The 20,023-nt window shown below is 43.1% G+C and overlaps 1 protein-coding gene across 1 annotated transcript; it reads right to left on the reverse strand.

Moving 5' to 3' along the window:
* Nucleotides 1-452: 452 nt before the first annotated feature.
* On the reverse strand, nt 453-18,346 carry epgn (epithelial mitogen homolog (mouse)). The gene is made up of 5 exons (XM_078568569.1): nt 18,228-18,346; nt 15,641-15,745; nt 11,156-11,300; nt 2,853-3,011; nt 453-1,785 (listed from the first exon to the last, which is right to left on the reverse strand). Exons 1-5 carry the CDS (start codon nt 18,265-18,267, stop codon nt 1,731-1,733), a joined length of 504 nt encoding a protein of 167 aa, XP_078424695.1. The 5' UTR covers nt 18,268-18,346; the 3' UTR covers nt 453-1,730.
* Between the last annotated feature and the right edge of the window lie 1,677 nt (nt 18,347-20,023).

Consider the following 20,023-nt stretch of genomic DNA (forward strand, 5'->3'; position numbering starts at 1 on the left):
AGGGTAGGAAATCTGCTGTCTGTGGTAATTATGGTTTCATGTAATGTGTAGTATACTTTTAAGAAGAATGTTATAAAGGAAGATCACATGATCTCGTGTAACCAATAGAGGAGTAGCACGGGCTACCCCTGTAGTCAGTAGTCAGAAGTATGGAGATCGGGTGTGATGCAGAAGTACACGTGTAGCTTCTGAGTACCTTTGTAAAGAAACAGAATGTGTTCCATTTAAGAAGTGTCTGCTGATCTACTCTATCGAAATTGCCAACTCGGTCACCCAGCAACAAGCTTGCAACTGGGATTCACAAGTCCCAACACATCCTCACCTGCCCTGGCCTACATGTGACTCCCGACCCACAGCAATGTGGTTGACTTTTAACTGTCCTTAGAAGTGGCCTAGCAAGCCACTCAGTTGTACCAAACCACTAACATTACTACAAATACACTGTAATCTAGTTTTTACAGCAATAGTTTTAATATGATGCACAATGAATTATACATTAGGATAAAAAATAATTTATTTGTATTAATGAATAAATATTGACAATGCATAAAGTTTGTTGAACAGCTTAATTTGCGTGTTGTTTTAAATGCTATCATGGGCTTCAATTTGATGGTGTTGAGGCAGAGATTCTGGGATTCTGTGACTGAAAGAGCACCAGAGGATGTGACTGCTTGTGAAGGATAGAGAGAACTCAGACTAATATGTTTATTGAGCTAATGGCTTAACTTCATTCCTGTCATCACCAGACAGCGTGTTCTCTGACTGAGCAACAATCATTAAAGTGTGAGTCTAGCAGACCGAGAATGGGTTTGAGGGATGTTGGGCAGGAGATCGGAGATGGAAACTAGGGCAGCGTCCTCTTGTGTAAAGTATCCCTGCTTCCCCCTTTAGACCATCATTGAGTTATCACTGCAGAGGGAGGGCTGTCAGTACCTACGCCTGACAGATCACCCCGGCACCTTGGTGCCCCCAAACAGAACATTACACCTGTTTGTGGAAGGCCCAAACTGGATACCTGAATGTTAAAGTGTTCCGCAACCAGACGCAGAAGCAATCACCTGTTGCCAGTGAAGCAGTCTTTCTGGAAAACTCGTCATGGACCTGCCTCAAATTTCACTCAGCACCTTGGAGTGTCCCGGGACTGATGTCGAACAGCTTTCTGTAGCAAGAACCCTGTGAGGGTTTTACTTTTAAGTCCAGGAACAGCATGACACCCACCATGTCCTCCAGATCAGCTAACTCACAGCAACTAGGAATCAAACCCTGGGCCTCACAGCTTAGCCTCCCTCGGTCTGGTTTCTGGAAGGGTGATATCTCAGTGATTGGGAACAGGTTTCAACCTGGAATGGCTGAATCTCCCTTTCCCCAGGAAAGTAGTCTGTGATAAACTAACTGGAACCCCAACCAGGGAAACACATCTGGGAACAGGCTGCTGTGGGTGGACAGATTGTTGTTTGGAGGGGATATGCAGAGTATAATCGTTATTTAAACATTAGCTTATTAAAAGTTGCTGCATTGAATTAAAAGAACGCAGATCACAGATTCTTACAGGCGATGCTCAGTTATGTGTACAACTATGAAAATACACAGCATTTAAATGGTGATGTGGACACACAGAGTTCTCTTACAGGTTGATTCTTGGTGTTGATCGGGTTTCACCAAAGCACGATGCTGTTCATTAATAACAGCACCACTTTACCGATGGTCATTGGCATAAGTCACAGAGGAGGTCAAACTCTTGCCTGTATGGAACATTTGCTGTACATTGTTTTTGATCTCTGGCATCTGCAAACAAATACAATCACTGTCACAATGTTGAACATAAAACTGTAGAGGTTTTACACCACATGAGGGAGGCCGTTCAGTCCATCACATTTGGCTTGTTGCTAGGTGCTATCCCAAATATGAATCCCAGTGTCTTGCTTCCTCCTGCAATCCTGCATCTTCCATGGCTTCATATACTTACTCAAAATGTTTTCTTGCAAGTTGCAGCTGTCTGCCTGAAGCATTCCCAGCAGCAAAGCATTCCATGCTCCATCTTAGCAATACAACGTTTCCTTCCCCATTCTCTCACTTCACTCCCTTACTGATCATTTTAAAATGATGGCCAATTCTACACATCAATTAGAAATTAGCAAAAAGCAAGAATGGAAAATGAACTGCATAAAACATGTCCTAATGCCCCTTCACGAAGGACCAGTAAATGAATCATTTATAATCCAACAACTTGCATTTATACCAACACATTTGAGTTGGTGGAACAGCTCAAGACACTTCACAAGAGCGTAATCAGACAAACATTTGGTACTGGGGCCACTTAAGGAGTTTTAGGACAAATGACCAAAAACTTGATCAAAGAGGTTTTAAGCAGAACCTTAAAGGTAGAGAAGTGGAGAGGTTTAGGGAGGGAATCCCAGTGCTTAGGGCCCAGGCAGCTAAAGGCAATGGTGGAGCAATTAAAATCGGAGATGCTAAAGAGGCTAGAATTTGAGGAGCGTGGAAATCTTGGAGGGTTGTAGGCCCTGTCTACTCTCTCAAGTGGATAGAAGATGTCCTATGGCCACTATTTTGAAGAAGAGCAGGGAAGCAGTGTCCTTGGCCAAGATTGATCCTTCATCTAACATCACTAAAAATAATTGCATTAACTGGTCATTATGACATTGATGTTTGTGGGAACTTGCTATGGGCAAAATTGACTGCAACATGACTACATTTCAAAAGGTATTTCATTGGCTGTGAAAAGCTTTGGGGCCTCCTGAGATTGTGAAAGGCACTATAAAAATGCAAGTTCTTTCTAGGTTTGACAACGGTTAGCTCCTTTAATGTGAGCTTTATTTCATCACTGAGCTTACCTGTTTCGACAACAGTAATAAAGAAGAGCAATGAGTCCACTGAAGAACAATCCAATACCAACTCCAACTGTGATGTACAAGTATCGTTCTGACTCCTGTGTTGTGTGAGACGGTAGTGTTAAATGCTGGCACCTGTCTCCCATGTATCCTGGCTTGCAACTGGAGGAGCAAACACAAGATTCATCCACTTTAATTTTGAAAACCAGAGCGCCCTTTGTTTAATTAATCTGATTTAGTTTGGAAGGTATTAGTTGGTGCAAATCATAAGGAACATTGGAAAAGCAGGGAGGCCATCCAACCCCTCGAGCTCATTCCAAAGCTCAGTGAGAGTGAGATCGTGACTGATCTGCCTCTTAGCTTCATCTACCTGCCTTTGTTCTGTAACCCTTAATACCCTTCCCCAACAAAAACCTATCAATCTCAGTTTTGAAATTGTCACTTGACTCCCAGCCTCAACAGAGGAGAGTGTTCCAGATTTCCAACCCCTCTGTGTGTGAGGAAGTGCCTCCTGACATCACCCCTGAACGGCCTGGCTCGAATTTTAAGGTTCTGCCCCCTTGTTCTGGGCTCCCCCCACACCAGAGGAAATAGTTTCTCTCCATTGACTCTGTCATATACTTCAGTCACGTACTTCAGCTGACTTAAACACCCCAATTAGATCACCTCTTAATCTTTTTTACTCGTTGGAATGAAAGCCAAGTCTGTGCAACTTGAATTAATTAATTTCAGCCCTGCAATCATTCTGGTGAATCTGCATTGCACCCCCTTCAAAGGTCAATATCCTTCCTGAGGTGCGACACCCAGTGCTGAATGGGGTCTGACCAGAGCTCTGGGGCCGCTGATTAAAAAGGTGATCCAGTTTTTCTTGACACAAGCCATTCCTGGGAACTTAGAATGTCACTGGACACATGTTACACGTTAGGTGGTGAAACGTGAGATAAAGTGATAAAACTATAAACAAACTCAGTATTCCAGTTCATGGATGAAGTTCGTCGGTTGTTCTGCATTTTTAATACCGTCTGTCATGCACCGGCAACACATTTCCATTGGCAGGACATTATAAAGCTGACAATCTATCAGACAGAAATTTGATACAATTGTGACGGCCCGGGTTTTGTGGTGGTAATGACAATGAAACTGTTAGCGTTCACTTTCGTTACACCTCTGCAACTGACAGCAACTTCTGGGGGCCAATAACACAGAAATCCAGAAGTTGTTCTGCCCTTCTCCAGAGGGTGTGCTGATGAGGTTTCACTGCAGACTGCAAGCAATGGGAAGCTAATTTAATAAATGAGAACTTTCAGCCGTAAGCTACAGCCTCACTATAAAAGCCCTTGATAAAGTTAAGCCTTGGGGAATGAGGTGGCTTTTTAATGGCATATCAGCTTCATAATTACTGCTTCACACCCTCACTGCTCCTGAAAAACTATTTTTTTAATATTTGGGGAATGTTAAATTTCTCCATTATGATAAAAATGCATGTACTTTTAAAATGATTTAAACTGCTGTAAAAGTTTGTAACTTTATTTTAGCTTCTTTCTTAATCCAATCATAATCATTTACTTCGTTACCTGAAAATGTAAAGTAAACGTGAAGGATATTAAGTATTTTTAACGTCCAGTTTGCCGCCTGTGACGATACTTCAATGTGATTGGTTGGTTACCCTGCTTGGTTACATCACCGCAGCAGCATACCCGGAGATCCCCCTAACTTGGCGTCAGATTCAAACTGCCACCAGGAAAGGGGAAATCTACACCTCAGAGATTGCTAGATCTTAACTTCAAGGTCAGCAGCGAGCACGTTTCTTTCACTTCTGATCACAAAATGCAGGCCATTCAATAGTCAGCTACAATTAACAGGAATATAAACTACAAAGGACTGAATAACATTGTTCGACAGTAGTGTTTGAAAATACCCAAGCAGCACAAAGACACAATTCCCTATCTCACCACCACACGCTGCCATAGAGTGGTGGGTCCTAGGCTTCCCCTCGCCATTCCTCCGTGCCACTGAATTCCCTATCTCGGTCATGCTGTCATGGAGAGGAGCCAAACATAGAAGATATTCATTTCTTCTTATAGCGCAGAAGTAGGCCACTCAGCCCATCGTGCCTGTGCTGGATCTTTAAAAGAGCTACCCAATTCGTCCCACTCCTCCTACTCTTTATCCATAACCATGGCCGGAATTTTAGAGTCCCGTTCCCACCCTGATGGGGCTGTAAAATGTGGCGAACCATTCGAAACGCCACTGACTTCGGCGGGAGTGTAAAATCCTGCTGCCGTAAAATTCTGCCCGTAAAACCTTTCCCCCTTCAATTATTTATCCAATTCCCTTTCGAAAGCTCACATTGACTCTGCTCCCATGACCCTTTCAGGCAACGCTTTCCAGATCACAACAACTTACCGTGTAAAACAAAAAAAAAACTCCTCATCTCTCCTCTGCTTCTTTTGCCAATTATTGTAAATCTGTGTCCTCTGGTTACTGACCCTCCTGGATGGACACTTGAAGGAAATAAACTTAAAGGGCTTTAGGGATGGTGGGGGTATGGAGTCGGCGGGGGGCAGTTTGGATGGGACTGACAGCATGGCTCTATAGAGAGCTGGTTTGGACTAAATGGGCTGAATAGTCTCCTTCTGTGCTGTTATGACTCAATAAGTTGCTGTTGTTGAGGTATACTGTTAGAGGAAACGTATTGATGACCTATACTATCCTCCTCAGCTCAACGTCTTTTATTATGTTTATGACTCATGGCCTGGCACTCTTACTTTAAGTACCTCATGTCTGAAGACACAAGACGAGGATGTTTGTGTGACACCAAAACATTCCAAACTCATTGGGCCCAATCAGGACAACACAAATGCCTCTGAATCAGATTGTGGGTTCCAACCTCACCCACAGATGAATCTGGCAGACACATGAGTGCAGTGACAAAATAATTGTTGTTTAATCCTCCAGTTGAGACACAGAATCATACAGCAGAGGAGGTGACCATTTGCTCATCATGCCAATACCAGCTCTTTGAAAGAGCTATTTAATTAGTCCCACTCTCCTCTCTCTTTCCCCATAGCCCTGGAATTTTTCCTTTCCAAGTATTTATCTAATTCCACTTTGGAAGTTACTATTGAATCTGCTTTCACCCCCCCTTTCAGGCAGCACCTTCCAGATCATAACAACTCGCTGTGTGAAAAAATATTCTCTTCATCTCCCCCTCTGGTTCCTAGACCAATTTGCTTCAATCTGTGTCCTCTGTTTACTGACCCTCCTGCGGCCGGAAACAGTTTATCCTTGTTTATTCTATCAAAACCCTTCATAATTTTGAACAATTATTATTATTAAATCTCCTCTTAACCTTCTCATCCCTCAGGCCAACAATCCCAGCTTCTCCAGCATCTCCACACAACTGATGTCCTGCGTCCCCTTGGCACCATCCTAATAAATCTCCTCAGCACCCCCCCTTCAGAGCCTTGACATCCTTCCTAAATTGTGGATCTCGGAACCGGACACCTTTCTCCAGCTGCATCAATACAACATAGTCTGCACGGTCTCTTTAGGAACCTTTGTCAAGTCAGCCAGCTGCTTCCGCACTCCCTACAATCTCCTAGCCATTAATTTTAAATGTGGAGCTTTGAGCAACAGAAACGCAAATAAGGACTTCAGGAGTGTCCCCATTCCTGGCACCTTGTTTTTGGCCTATTAAAATGAATGGACAGGAAATCACAGGATGTGCATAAATTATTGTGAGTGTTGGTTTGTGAAATAACCCCACATGTGTTGTTGAAATTGGAAATATAGCTAAAAAAGTCACAATTTTCAGGATTATGGTGAAAGGGCAGGGGCTAATTGGATCGATCTTTCAAAGAGCAGGATGGGCTGAATGGCCTCCTGTCTGCACTGCACTTCATGATATGTCAGTACAACATTAATACTACTGCCATAGCACTAATCCTGTGATCAGCACACCGGAACGACATGAAGATATTTCGCGTCATAATGGATCAGCTGAAATATTTTAAAAGGAATGCAACATGTAAATACTGATGATCTCTGGATTATTCCATCGCAAATCATATTTTTCACTGTCCACTGGTTCTCAGTTTGGTTCACAAAGAGTTTCCCTGGTCACTCAGATCAGTTGCAAAATCCTAGGCTTTGTTAAAGAACCAAACAACACAGGAGGCCATTCAGCCCATCTTACCTGTGCCAAGTCCTTGGAAGAGCTAGCCAATTAATCCCACTACCCACTGCTCTTTCCCCATAACTCACCTGTTTTTTTCCCCTTTTCACATATTTATCCAATTCCCTTTTAAAAGTTACTGTTGAATCTCCTTCCACTGCCCTTTCAGGCAACACCATCCAGATCACAACAACTCACCATGGAAAAAATACTCTTCTTATATCTCCTCTGGTTCTTATCTTAAATTTGTGTCTCTCTGGTTACTGACCCTCTTGTCAGTGGAAACTGTTTCTCATTAGTTACTCAAATAAAACCCTTTATCATTCTGAACGCCTCGATTAAATCTCCCCTTAACGTTCTTCTCTCTAAGGAGAACAGTCCCAGCTTCTCCAGCCTCTCCACATCAACTGAAGTCCCTCATCCGTGGAACCGTTCTATTAAATCCTCCTCTGCACTCTCCCAAGGCATTGACAGTCACCCTGCTAGGGTCTGACCAGAGCTTCATAAAGTTTAGCATATTCTATCCTATTTATTCTACTTATGCTCTATTTCTAGCTATTTTATCCATGTTAAGAATCAAGGCCACACCTGCCTATTAAAGGATGTGGAAGAGCAGAGTGTTCTCCCAATTTTATTGTCAATATTCCTTCTTCATTAAACAACAAAGGCAAAGTTAACCGGGCATCCTTCTTATTGCTATTTGTGGGGAGTTGCACTGGGAATTTTCCCTAGTGTTTGACTGAATGGCCAATGCAACATCAGTGTAAATCCCATTGACAGGTCTATCCAGGAATTCCATCAATCTTCCAACATTCTCCCACCTGTAACTCAGGGGAAGAACGAAGGAATTTCCTGCTACTGGTAAAGGGAAAAATGATGGCTTTATTTATAATTTTGAACTAATTGATTGGAGAATGAAGTGGCTTTGCAATGTTTCTGAAGAGATGTATGAAGAAAGATCATAGGTTTGGGATGATATGGGTACTTCTTTCATAGACTATATAAAATAGAAACAGGCATTCAGCCCAACCTTTCCATGATGCACAATGGTTACATAAAATGTGAATGTAAATCTATATAAGCGTTATATAGAATTTACAACACTAAGAAGGCCATTCGGCCCAACAGGTCCATGTTGGTGTATATGCTCCACACAAGCCTCCTCCCACCACTTTCATCTCACCCTATCAACATATCCTTCTATTCCTTCCTCCCTCATGTTTTTACCCAGCCTCCCTTTAAATGTCTCTATACCATTCACCTCAACCACTCCCTGCGGCAGCGAGTTCCACATTCTCACCACTCTCTGGGCAAAAAGAAGTCTCTCCTGAATTCCTGATTTATAAGTTGACTAGCTTATATTTATGGTCCCCAGTTTTGGACTCCCTCACAACTGGAAACATTTTCTCTACATTTACCCTATCAAAACCTTTCATAATGTTAAAGGTCACCCCTCAGTCTTAGCTTGGGAGATTCAGATGCCTTTTACACTGCCGATCGAGATTATTAATGAGTTGCTTTATTTCAGCCCAGCTGTTTGGGGATTTTTACTAGGGGAGCATGAATTAACTCAATAAAATCTACTTCCATTTTAAGAAAGGTAATTTATGAGTGATTTTAACCTAAACCACCCATGGGAAACACAGAGGATTGGGTGAAACGCTGGTTTTACACGACACTCAATTTTACCCTTTAAAGTCAAGAAGTCAATATCAGATGGAATTTAAAATACAGGTCCTATCCCTGCACCTGTATCACCACCACTAAAATCAACATAGCCCGTTTGATCATTACACATTATCATTTCAATGGCTTTGTCAACTCTGATTGGACAGATTCCTGGAGATGGCATCACTTGATCACCTGCTTCCATCTGTCCTGTCTCACATTCTTGCCATTGGTCACCCATCAATAGAACCCACCATTTTCCCATGGCCAATCAGTGACAAGATTCTTCACTGATTAGTGTTATAATGTGCCTTTAAGGGATTGCAGCATGACATCACTAGAAAGAACGTGTGCCGTGCAATCCAGTTTTATTTTCAATTTTGCTTTTAAGCGGTGTAAAGGAACTATCATGTTTTTCCTAATATTACTGTGGGATACCTTAAAGTAGGCTTATGGGGGCTCTATGTGTGTGACCAATTTAATTAAACTGCAGACAGTCAAACTGCAAGGTTTAAATCATCAAAGGGATTAAGTGTAAAACAGTAATTCCGAAACGGAGAAGGCTAAGCTAGGATGAAGCCCCAGCAGATACAGTGTGAATGGAATTTACATTCGGAGAAGGTGAGAGGTTGTTTGCTGTTCAAAGGGACATGATAAGATGTTTTAAAACTGGTAAGATAAATAAGGCAAAGTTATCCAGTTTATTTTCCTGAAAATGCTGGCCATAAGGAGAACATGAAAGATTTCTAAATCCTGCAAAAAGTAACTTCCAAAGAAAAGGTGAAACAATGGGATTGACAGACCAAAAGGGAGAAAATATATTTAAAGAAAGGTGGAAAGCTGTATGGGGAGTGGCCATGTGAGATCTTGACTGTGTAAAACAGACCAGTGAAGAAGCAGCCTCCAGCCTCCCCCAGAGAACGGCTTGCTTGTTCCAGAGTGCAAGGTTTTATTAGAAGCCTTGGAATTCCATTGCTGAGTGAGAAGGAGAGAGAAGCTGTGGGGCAGAATTTTTTTAAGTCAGCAACTGGGCGCGATTGGTGGGTCTGAGATCAACTGGGGAACAGACTGCCAATGGCGATCAGCCCCCGACTGCAATTTCACACTGGCTGGCCAATTACCGACCAGCCAGCGTGAAGCCGGGGTTGGCAGAGGGTGTGGGGGGGTTGGTGGTGTTGGGGGGGTGGTGGGCAGAGGCTGATGTCAGTGCAGGGGAGCGCTGAAAGAAAGCTCCCCGAAGGCAGAGAGCTCCCTCAGGGAGCTGAAGACTTGAAAAGCATTAAATAAAGTTTTTAAAATAAGGAAAAATACGTCCAAGCATCACAATCAGTCGCCTGAACATATACGTGATAAAAATGCTGTCCGTAGATATTTATTTTTCTTTCATTTAAAAATGCCCTTAGATGAGGTTTCATGAAAAATGCAAAGGTCCCCTGGCCAATTCGCCCATCTGCCAACGGTAAGGTTGGACAGGCAATGTAAAATCAAAAACAACTGCACCATTAATGTCCTTAATTGGCCTCTGAATAGTCGGCTGGCACGCTTCTGGCCTTTGCGTGCTCCTGCTGACCAAAAAATTGTGCGAGCACGGGATGACATCGAGACACTCGCCCGGTGTCATCTCGTGCGATTTCACGCCCAATCAGGTCGGACGCGCGCCCGCCTGCCAAGCTAAAAATTCTGCCCGTGAAGTACCTCCCTTTATAGCAACAGTGCGTGCTCGTTGTAATATTGCTGGATGTTTTATAAATTAAGAATCTATTTGGAATGCTGCCTGAAAGGAGTGTAGCGTTGTAATTGGAAATCTTGTGGGAACAGTTATAGGACTAAATGTAACTGTGTAACTGTAATCTTGTGTGTTTAAGTTTTCTTTTCCTTTGTCAATAAATGTTTTAACTTAATCTTTAAAATCTCGAAAGGTGGTAGTGGACTCTTTACTTCTGACGTCAGTGCACAAACCTTCTCATAATATATACAGATTGCAGAATCGTTGTGACAATGTGGCCAAGTTTCCCTTTGGGATTTGGTCAGCCTGGCAAATACCACCTGCCATATCATAACAGCAGAGAACGCACAGACATCTTCATGCCTTGTGCCCGTGTATATCTACTCTGATATGCCTAGTCTTAATAAATGAACCCACAACATGTTTAGCCAATCTTTTATGAGTGATTAGTGCCTTTATATTATTTTAAAAACACAACACTTAATTGCATGCCACCTGACTCTCATTCAAATAGAACTTTCTTCCCCTAAATTATAATCTATTTTTTTGTTTAAACAGTTCAATTTTTCAGGACTGCTCTTTTCCCAGAGCATTTTGCTACCATCAGTGTTCGGGCAGTTAATCTTTAATTCCTGGAAACAGCAGGACAATCCTGATTAACCATCTTTTCCAATAGGATGTTATCTCTAAGCTTTAAAGGTGATTTAAAGTAAATTAACATTCTTGTAGACTTACACACACATGCGATATCTGGTGATCTGATCCTCATGGTACCTGCAGTCACCGTTCATACAATAATTTTGGCCACCTTCATAACAGGAATGTTTTACTTCTAGAGCCCTTGGCACATCGGGATTTCCTGTCAAATGGAGAAAACTAAGTTCAAGAATCATCAACAACAATTTGTATTTATATAGCACCTTGAACAGAGTAAAAGATCCTAAGGTGGTTCACAGCAGCATTATTAATTTTTTTAAAAATCACAATTACAACACAACATTAAGACAGGTGACCAAAAGTTCGATCAAAGAAACAGGTTTTAAGAAGCATCTTCAAGGGGGAGTGGTGGGGAGGAGAGGTTGGCGGTGGGGTGGGGGGTGGAATTCCAGTGCTCAGTATCTCAGCTAAAGACACAGACACCAAGGCTGGAGTGATGGAACTTGGAGATGCTCAAGAAGCCAAAATTTGGAGGAGTGCAGTAATCTTGGGGGGTTACAGGACTGCAGGAGGTTACAGAGACAGCAGAGGGCAAGGCCATGTAGGAATTTGAAAACAAGGATGAACATTTTAAAATTGGGCCATTGTTCAACGGGGGGCCAGTGAAGGTCAATAAGCACAGGGGAGATGGGTGAATAGGACTTGGTGCAAGTTAGATAAGGGCAGCAGGATTTTAGATAACCTCAAGTCTACAGAGATTGGAAATCAGATGCATTTTTGCACACATAGCTCTACTTTCAGAGGCACTATAGGAATTTGCATTTAAGAGGAAGGATTTATCTAATTCCCTTTGGAAATTTATTGTTGAATCTAGTTCCACTGCCCTTTCATGGACCCCAAACCGGAGAGGACAAAAACCAAAGAGGCAATATAAACACTGATTCCAAGTCCTTGGAAGAGAACAGAATAGAGACTGACACTTTCAGTACAGTACTGAAGGAGTGCTGCTGTGTCAGAGGAGCCAACATTTGGATAAGACATTAAACTGGGGCTTCATCTGCTTTCAGGTGGATGTGAAAGATCCCATGGTACTATTTAAAAGAAGAGCCCGGTGTCCAGGCCAATATTTGTATCTCTGAACAACATCAATAAAATGAAATGATGCAGTCATTGTCACATCGTTGTCTGCTGAGATGCTGCATGCAAGTTGGCTGCCACAATTTCCTACCTTACTACATATCAAAAGTATCTTATTGGCTGTTATTTGGGGCTTCCTGAGGCTATGAAAGGTGCTTTATAATCACAAGTTCTTTCTTTATTCCTTGAGAGGGTGCCCCAGCAAAGAAGAGACACTCAGAGGCCATACCGGTTAGCCAATCATAGACTCAGTAAATTAGAGGAAATCAGGGAGTGTGTGCCCAGAATTTCCAGTCCAATGTTCCCTACAAGTGTCACCCCTTGCATTGAGATCCAACTCTGGCAAACTTCTTTTTAATTCATTCATGGGACGTAGCATCACTGGTAAGATCAGCCTTTATTGCCCATCCCTAATTGCCCTTCAGAAGGTGGTGGTGAGCCGCCTTCTTGAACCGCTGCAGTCCAAGTGCTATTGGAGGAGCTTGGTGAGTTGCTACAGTGCATCTTGGAGGTGAAATACTTCCCTGTTCTTGCTCTTTAAGAAACAATGTGTGACTTACAACATATTTTCTCCATGCCCCACGTACGTCACACTGCCGCATTGCATCATTCTCACTACATTGGCATGTAATTAAAATGACGGAGAGTTTCTGAAGCATGAGGTGTACGGCAAAGAGAACCTTTTAATATCCATCCAAGAATGAAGCCGAATGTTTCTAGCAGGACACGGCTGGAATTGCAAGGTTATAACCACCACAGAGCAAAAGTATTTCAACCCTTGAGGCTTACTGAACAATCAGCTCCCTTGAAAGAAAAGGTTGATCTGAATCCCATAGATGGACCTCTAAAATTAGATACATCTGGGTACAATTTTGGTTTATCTACCAGTCCATTCCTTATCCCTCTCGATCTGTGCAACCTCCTGCAGCCCCGCCTTCCGATATCTCTGCATTCCTCTAATTCGGGACTCTTGATCATCCCCGATTTCCATCGCTCCACCATTGGCGGCCGTTCTTTCAGCTGCCTGGGCCCTAAGCTCTGAAATTCCCTCTCTAAACTTCTCCTCCTCTCCACCTCTCTCTTCTCCTTTAAGATGCTCCTTAAAACTTAACTTTTAGACCAAGTTTTTGGTCATCTATCCTAATATTTCCTTCTGTGGCTTGGTGTCATATATGACAAGCTTTCCTGTTATGTGTCTTGGGCTGCTTTACAGGCACTATAGGAAAGCAAGTTGTTGTTATTGTTGATGCTACTCATCATCGAGGAATGCAATTATCATATAACACTTCTATAAATATCATTAGTCAGCCATCAGCTAATGGTGCTTTCCCACAACTTGAGACAATTGACCTGAAAATGTTATCAACAGAGACACTCCCAGAATCTGCTTGGTCTGGCAGTGGCATGCAAAGGGCTAAATCAGCTAGATGTTATATTATCTCCTGTCAGTCGCTGAGTTCAGTTCAAGATAGCACATCCACTTGTTTTTCTAACAATTCTGATGAACAACTTGATCTCTAATGAGTGTAAGGAAGATAGCAGGTCCATTTGGTCTTATTGGCCACATGAACATAGGAACATAGGACTTAGGAGCAGGAGTCAGCCATTGCGCCACTCAATAAGATCATGGCTGATCTGGTCATGGTCTCAACTCCACTTTCCTGTCTGCCCCTTCCATAACCCTTGGCTCCCTTGTCTATCAAAAATCTGTCTAACTCAGCCTTGAATATATTCAATGACCCAGTCTCCACTGCTCTCTAGGGAAGAGAATTCCACAGACTAACGATCCCCTGAGAGACAAAGTTTCTCCTTATTTCAGTCTTAAAAGGGAGACCTTTTATTCTTAAACTGTGTCCCCTAATTCTAGTCTCCCCCACCCTACTTCATCTCACCCTATCCGTACATCTTTCTATTCCTTTCTCCCCCACGTGTTTATCCAGCTTCCACTTAAATGTATCGACACTATTCACCTCAACCGTTCCCTGTGGTAGCGAGTTCCATATTCTCGTCACTCTCTAGGTAAAGACGAACCATGAAGGTCTTGTGTATTTTTTGTGACATGGCTTTACTTTAAATATAGTAATACATTGCTGCTACTTATACCCTCTCAAAGAAAACATTTCCCTTTGAATCCAGCCGAGTAGGATGTTTCCTCTTCTATGGCCATTTCAGGGTTCTGAGCTGACCTTGCAAAACTACCCACGACGCACACTGATTATGTAAAGGTTGGTTCCTATGGGACATGTTGTATTGGAAATAAAGGAAAACCCCATGATAGAATTGTTCGTACTTGCACAAAAAACAGAAAGACTTGCGTTTATATCACACTTTTCACCACCTAAGGACATCCCAAAGCGCCTTACAGCCAATGATGTAGGAAACTCAGCAGCCAATTTGCGCACAGCAAGATCCCACACACGGCAATGTGATAATGACCAGATTGTCTGTTTTAGTGAAAAAAAATACAAAATGCTGGAAATACTTTGCCGGCCTGACAGGGGTCGTTGAGCTAAAACGTTAACTTTTGTTTTTCTCGCTACAGAAGCTGTTGGGCCAGCTGCGCATTTCCAGCATTTTCTGTTTTTCAGCATCTGCAGTTTCTGCTTTTTACTGTCTCTAGTGATGCTGGTCGAGGGATTAAATATCAGCCAGGGCCCCAGAGAAAACTGCCGTGCACCTCTTTGGGATCTTTTACATTCAGCTGAGAGGCAACTGGGGTTTCAGTCACATCTCATCTGAAAGACAGCACGTCTGACAGTGCAGCGCTCCCTGCAGTACTGCACTGGGGGTGTTGGCCTAGATTTTGTGCTCAGGTCCCTGAAGTGAGGTTTGAACCCGTGACCTTCTGACTTGCGGGAGGTGTTGGTTAGCTCAGTTGGTTAGATGGTAGTGCAGAATGACACCAATGGCATGGCTTCAATCTCCATACTGGCCATAGTAGTTCATGAAGGCCTGACTTTTCACTTTACTCAATGCTTGTGAAGTGATGCCCCTCAAGCTGCATAACCAATTGTCTCTCTGTAATGGAGAGAGAGCTCTATGGTCCTTTGTGGACTGAGGCTATTGATTCAGAGGCCAGAGTGCTAACCCTGAGCATCAACAGATCAAACCTACACTTTTCCTTATTTAATAGGATCAAATTATTGATCCAGGTCAGTATGTGCAGTAGCAGCCTTGGTAAGTAAGCAGTGGATTGTTATGGAGCTAATTTAAGTTTAATGAAAGGGGATTGTGAGTCCTAACTATATGCAGTATTTAGAGAGGCTCTACGTTACAGGCAGCTTTTCAAAGAACTAAAATTGTATCTGTGCAATGTAAGAGTTGTGAATTTTCATGTTTACACCAGACTCTTGCCACTGAAGCAAAGTTAGCGGATTGCGGTCTAAAGCTTGACGGTAATTTCAAGTCTACCTTCTGACGTGGTAGTTTCCAGGGCGTCTGATGTGTTTTGAGACAAGTTGAATGTTTGGAGAGGTTCTGTGATGGGCAGTTGAGTCTGTTCACTCGTGGCTGTAGCCAGGGCAAGAATTGCTAGCAAATCACAAAACAATAGTATTAGCATCACACACACACCGAGGTTCCATTGGCACCAATATGGACTTATATAGGTGGCAGGATTTTCTATTCCAATCCTTTTATGGGCATCATTCCATGTTTGAACACACTGTGAACCGAAACTCTGCTGCCCCTATCCTAACTCGCAACAAGTCCCATTCACCCATCACCCCCTGTGCTCACTGATCTACATTCACTCCTGGTCCAGCAACACCACGATTTTAAAATTCTCACCCTTGTGTTTAAATCCATCCAAACCTTTGTAACCTCCTCCAGACCTGCTACCTAAACAAGGAGCTAATAAATCCATTCAGGAAAGACTCCTTTACCCAGAGAGTAGTGAGAATGTGGAACTCACTTCCACAGGGGGTGGTTGAAGTAAATAGTATAGATGTGTTTAAGGGGAAGCTGGATAATCACATGAGAAAGAAAGGAATAGAAGGATATGGTGATAGAGTGAGATGAAGAGATGTGGGAGGAGGCTCATGTGGAGCATAAACACTGAATAGACCAGTTGGGCGTAATGCCTGGTTCTGTGATGTATGCTCAATATAATTCTACGTTACCACCCCAGATCTTTGTGTTTCTCCAATTCTGGCCTTTTGCGCATCCCCCAACTCCCTTCGCCCAACCATTGGTGGCTGTGCTTTCAGCTGCCTGAATCCACAGCTCTGGGCCAGGATTTTTCGGTCGGTGTGCAGGGGCGGGCCCAACACACCGGTGCTTAAGATGACGCGTGATGACGTCGGGCCTGTGTCCCGACATCATTGCGCTGTTTTGTTCGGTGGGGGCGCGCCAGAGTTGGCTGTGCGCCAGCCGACAATTAATAGGCCTATTAAGGCAATTCACGAAGTCATTAACGTCATATTTACGCTGCCTGTCCAACCTTACGGTTGACAGGCAGGAAAAAAGGCCAAGCAGCCTTTAGGTTTTTTAGGGAATCTCAACCATGAGCAGGATGAGATTTCCTAAAGCATTTATGAATTAAATTTTAAACATTTCTGAAAAATTCTGAAAAATAAGAACATGTCACATGAGGGGACGTGTTTCATTAAATTCTTGTTCCATTTATTTATTTTTTTTCTAAAGTGCTTCAATCTCCCTGAGGCAGCACCTTTAACCTAATAAAATGTCCCTGGGTGCTTCACAGGGGCGATTATAAAACAAAATTTGGCATTAAGCCACGTAAGGAGATATTGGACAGATGGTCAAAGAGACACATTGAAGTGTGTCTTAAAGATGGAAAGAGCAGTAGAAAGAAAGAGTGAAAACAAGAAAGACTTGCATTTATATAGCACCTTTCACCATCTTAGGACATCCCAAAGTCCTTTTGCTTCTGAGTTACAATATGGTGATGTATGAAATGCAGCAGCCGATTTGAACACAGCAACAGCAATGTGACATCATAGTGTGTTTTTGCAATGTGGAGTAATCAGCTGAACTTTGTGCCCTATACTAAGATTTGAACCCACAACCTTCTAACTCCACTGCATGATTTACCTGAGGGTACTCTGGCCTTCCATGAAGTTGGCAGCAACAGTGAGAGAAGTCCTTTACTAGGCACATTAATCCTAGCATCACCTGATTCCTATTTTTTTAAATGGACAGCGGATGTTCTCAATTATTCACAACCTAACTGGAATGTTCAGAACCACCCATTCAAGAATGGAATCGAATTCATAAAACCTTATTCCAAAGAAGGAGGCCATTCACCCCGCCATTCCTGTGCTAGCTCTTTGAAAGAGCTACCCAATTAGTTCCGTTGCCTTGCTCTTTCCCTATAGCCCTGCAAATGTCTCCTTTTTAAGTATTTACCCAGTTCCATTTTGAAAGCTCCTATTGAATCTGCTTCCACTGCCCTTTCGGGCAGCGCATTCCAGATCACAACTCACTGTGTTAAAAAAAAAAAATCTCCTCGACTCCCCCTCTGATTCTTTTGCCAAATATCATACGCCTGTGTCCCTCTGGTCACTGATCCTCCCATCAGTGGAAACAGTTCCTCATTATTTGCTCTATTAGAACCCTTCATCATTTTGAACACCTCTATTAAATCTCCTTCTCTGCTCTAAGGAGAACAATCCCATAAGACCATAAGACCATACAGCTTCTCCAGTCTCTCCACACAACTGAATTCCCTAATAGCGGGAATTATTTCCAGTCACTCTGGGCTGTCTGATTAGCCTCGGATCATGTTTCCAAACACACACAATGATACACACATGTTACAGAAACCCAGCCTCACATCATAAAGCAGCCGTTTTGCCTTAAAGTACAAACCTGGGATTAAATCCCTTCATTTTGCCCTGAGATTAGGATAAAAATGAGAAGGGCAAGTCTCCACAGTTCTGAACACTTTTGAATTCTCCCTCGCTGACTGGAGCATCAACAGTGCACTGGATTTCGGATTCACATATTTAGCAGAGAAGTATATTGAACTGCAAAATCAAATTAGCCTTACCGTTTATTATGAAGATAGATCCCCCTGTGACAGATTCCATCCTTGAGACCTGCAAAACCCTTGCCAACTCACTTTCACTCCAGGCTGTGGAATGCTCCTAAACTCTGTGTTGTGCTGCTACTTGCTGTTGTGCTCTTATACATACACCTTGTCAGGGCAGCATTACCTGAGTTGACGTCAGACCAATAGAAGCAGAACATTGCTGCATGGCTCCAATCCAGGGCCAGAGGCAAGATTCAATTCAAATCTCAGCCTCCATGATGACACAGCACCAGGAATTTTCATTTAAATGACAGAGAGCTTCCTTTAACCCGGGGCAGAATCTATTAAGTGACCTTTACATGACTATAGCTGGCTAAGGCCAATAGTATGTCTCATCGATGGAATAAATTCCTCGGGCAACTCCCACATCGAAGTATTAATTGACCAACAGGGTTATCTCATGTGGTTCAGGGTTGGCAAAGTATTTCTTGAACAAGTTTCCAGCAGGAACTCGCAATGCAATCGCGTGGAACATTAACGGTTGGTGCTAACTCGAAGAGTACTGTGAACTATCCAAGGCAACCTTGTCCTTCAGAGACAAGACTTGAAATCGTTTGTCGCCTTTCACCACAAGCACATGTCTCAAAGCACTTTACAACCGATGGAGTACTTTTGAAGTGTAGCCACTGTTGCAATGTGGGAAACACGGTAGCCAATTTGTGCACAGCAAGATCCCAGAAACAGTAATGTGATAATGACCAGAACATTTTTTTTTAGCAATGTTGATTGAGAGATAAACATTGGCCATTTCAGGCTCCTGTGAAGCCCTTTTGGATGTTTTGCAACATAAAGGTGCTATATAAATGCAAATTCTTGTTGTTAATGTCTCATTTTAACAGGTCATGGAGATGATTTACAAACACAAGACTTCCCAGCCACTAATGCTTTAGCCATTGTTTTAAGAGAATGAAGGTTTCTCAACACCATTTATCTCATCATTTGTTCATTTTTGTTTTATTGGCAAGCTCAGAGATCGGCAGAATGCACAAGCAGAAAGACAAGGAGAAGTCAGGAATAATTAATGAAAGGAAATATTATTTTATTTGATTTAATTATTATTTCTCAGTAATGAAGCCTAGATTATCATTACAGCTACGCATATTATCCCTACTCCTGCTACGCTTTATGTAATAATGAGGAGGTTGTGTTAAACCTTAATGAAATATCGGTGAGACCTCAGCTGCGCTATTGGGCAGAATATCACGAGGGGACAGACAGCTCCACCTCCCCCAGCACCCACTCCCCGAAAGCAAAGTCAGCGTGGAGCTGACCCGCTCCACCCCAGCCCACCCCGCAGCCATAAGGCACTGCAGGTGGGGCTGAATAGGGGGCATTTGGATTGGCCCAGCAACTCCGGCAGTCCAGGCAGTGCCTAGAGCTCAGTACTGGGGACCTGCTGGGGCTGCAACCAATCTCAAGGAGAAGGCCCATTGGATCCCGGAGCCAGGTAAGTCCGGGGTCTTGGGTAGGGAGGGATTGGGCAGTATAGAGAGGGGGTTGGGGGAATTGGGCTGGTGTGCTTTGTACAGCAGGTGAATAGGAAGAAAGGGGGGGGTTACTATCTTAGGGGGCCTGCCCTCCAATGTGCAAAGGGCCCCCCCCCCATGAAGCTAGTACCACCCCCCCTTTCCTTCCCACCCTTTGTAAAAGTTTTTTTTTAAAGCGGCCAGCCCACTCCCGCCGGACTGCCCACACCAACCGTTTTATGGTGTGGGCAACGTATTATTGGGGTCAATTGACTTGTCAACAAGCTG

This window comes from Cetorhinus maximus, chromosome 1 (genome assembly GCF_964194155.1).
Source record: "Cetorhinus maximus chromosome 1, sCetMax3.hap1.1, whole genome shotgun sequence".
Classification (NCBI taxonomy): domain Eukaryota; kingdom Metazoa; phylum Chordata; class Chondrichthyes; order Lamniformes; family Cetorhinidae; genus Cetorhinus; species Cetorhinus maximus.

Excerpts from the sequence above, each read along its gene's own strand:
- epgn (XM_078568569.1), bottom strand. The coding sequence starts at position 18,267 with ATGGAATCTGTCACAGGGGGATCTATCTTCATAATAAACG. Across the intron at positions 3,012-11,155 it reads ACCAGATATCGCATGTGTGT|TTGCAAGCCAGGATACATGG; the intron begins GTAAGTCTACAA and ends TTGCTCCTCCAG. Across the intron at positions 1,786-2,852 it reads TATTACTGTTGTCGAAACAG|ATGCCAGAGATCAAAAACAA; the intron begins GTAAGCTCAGTG and ends ATTTGTTTGCAG.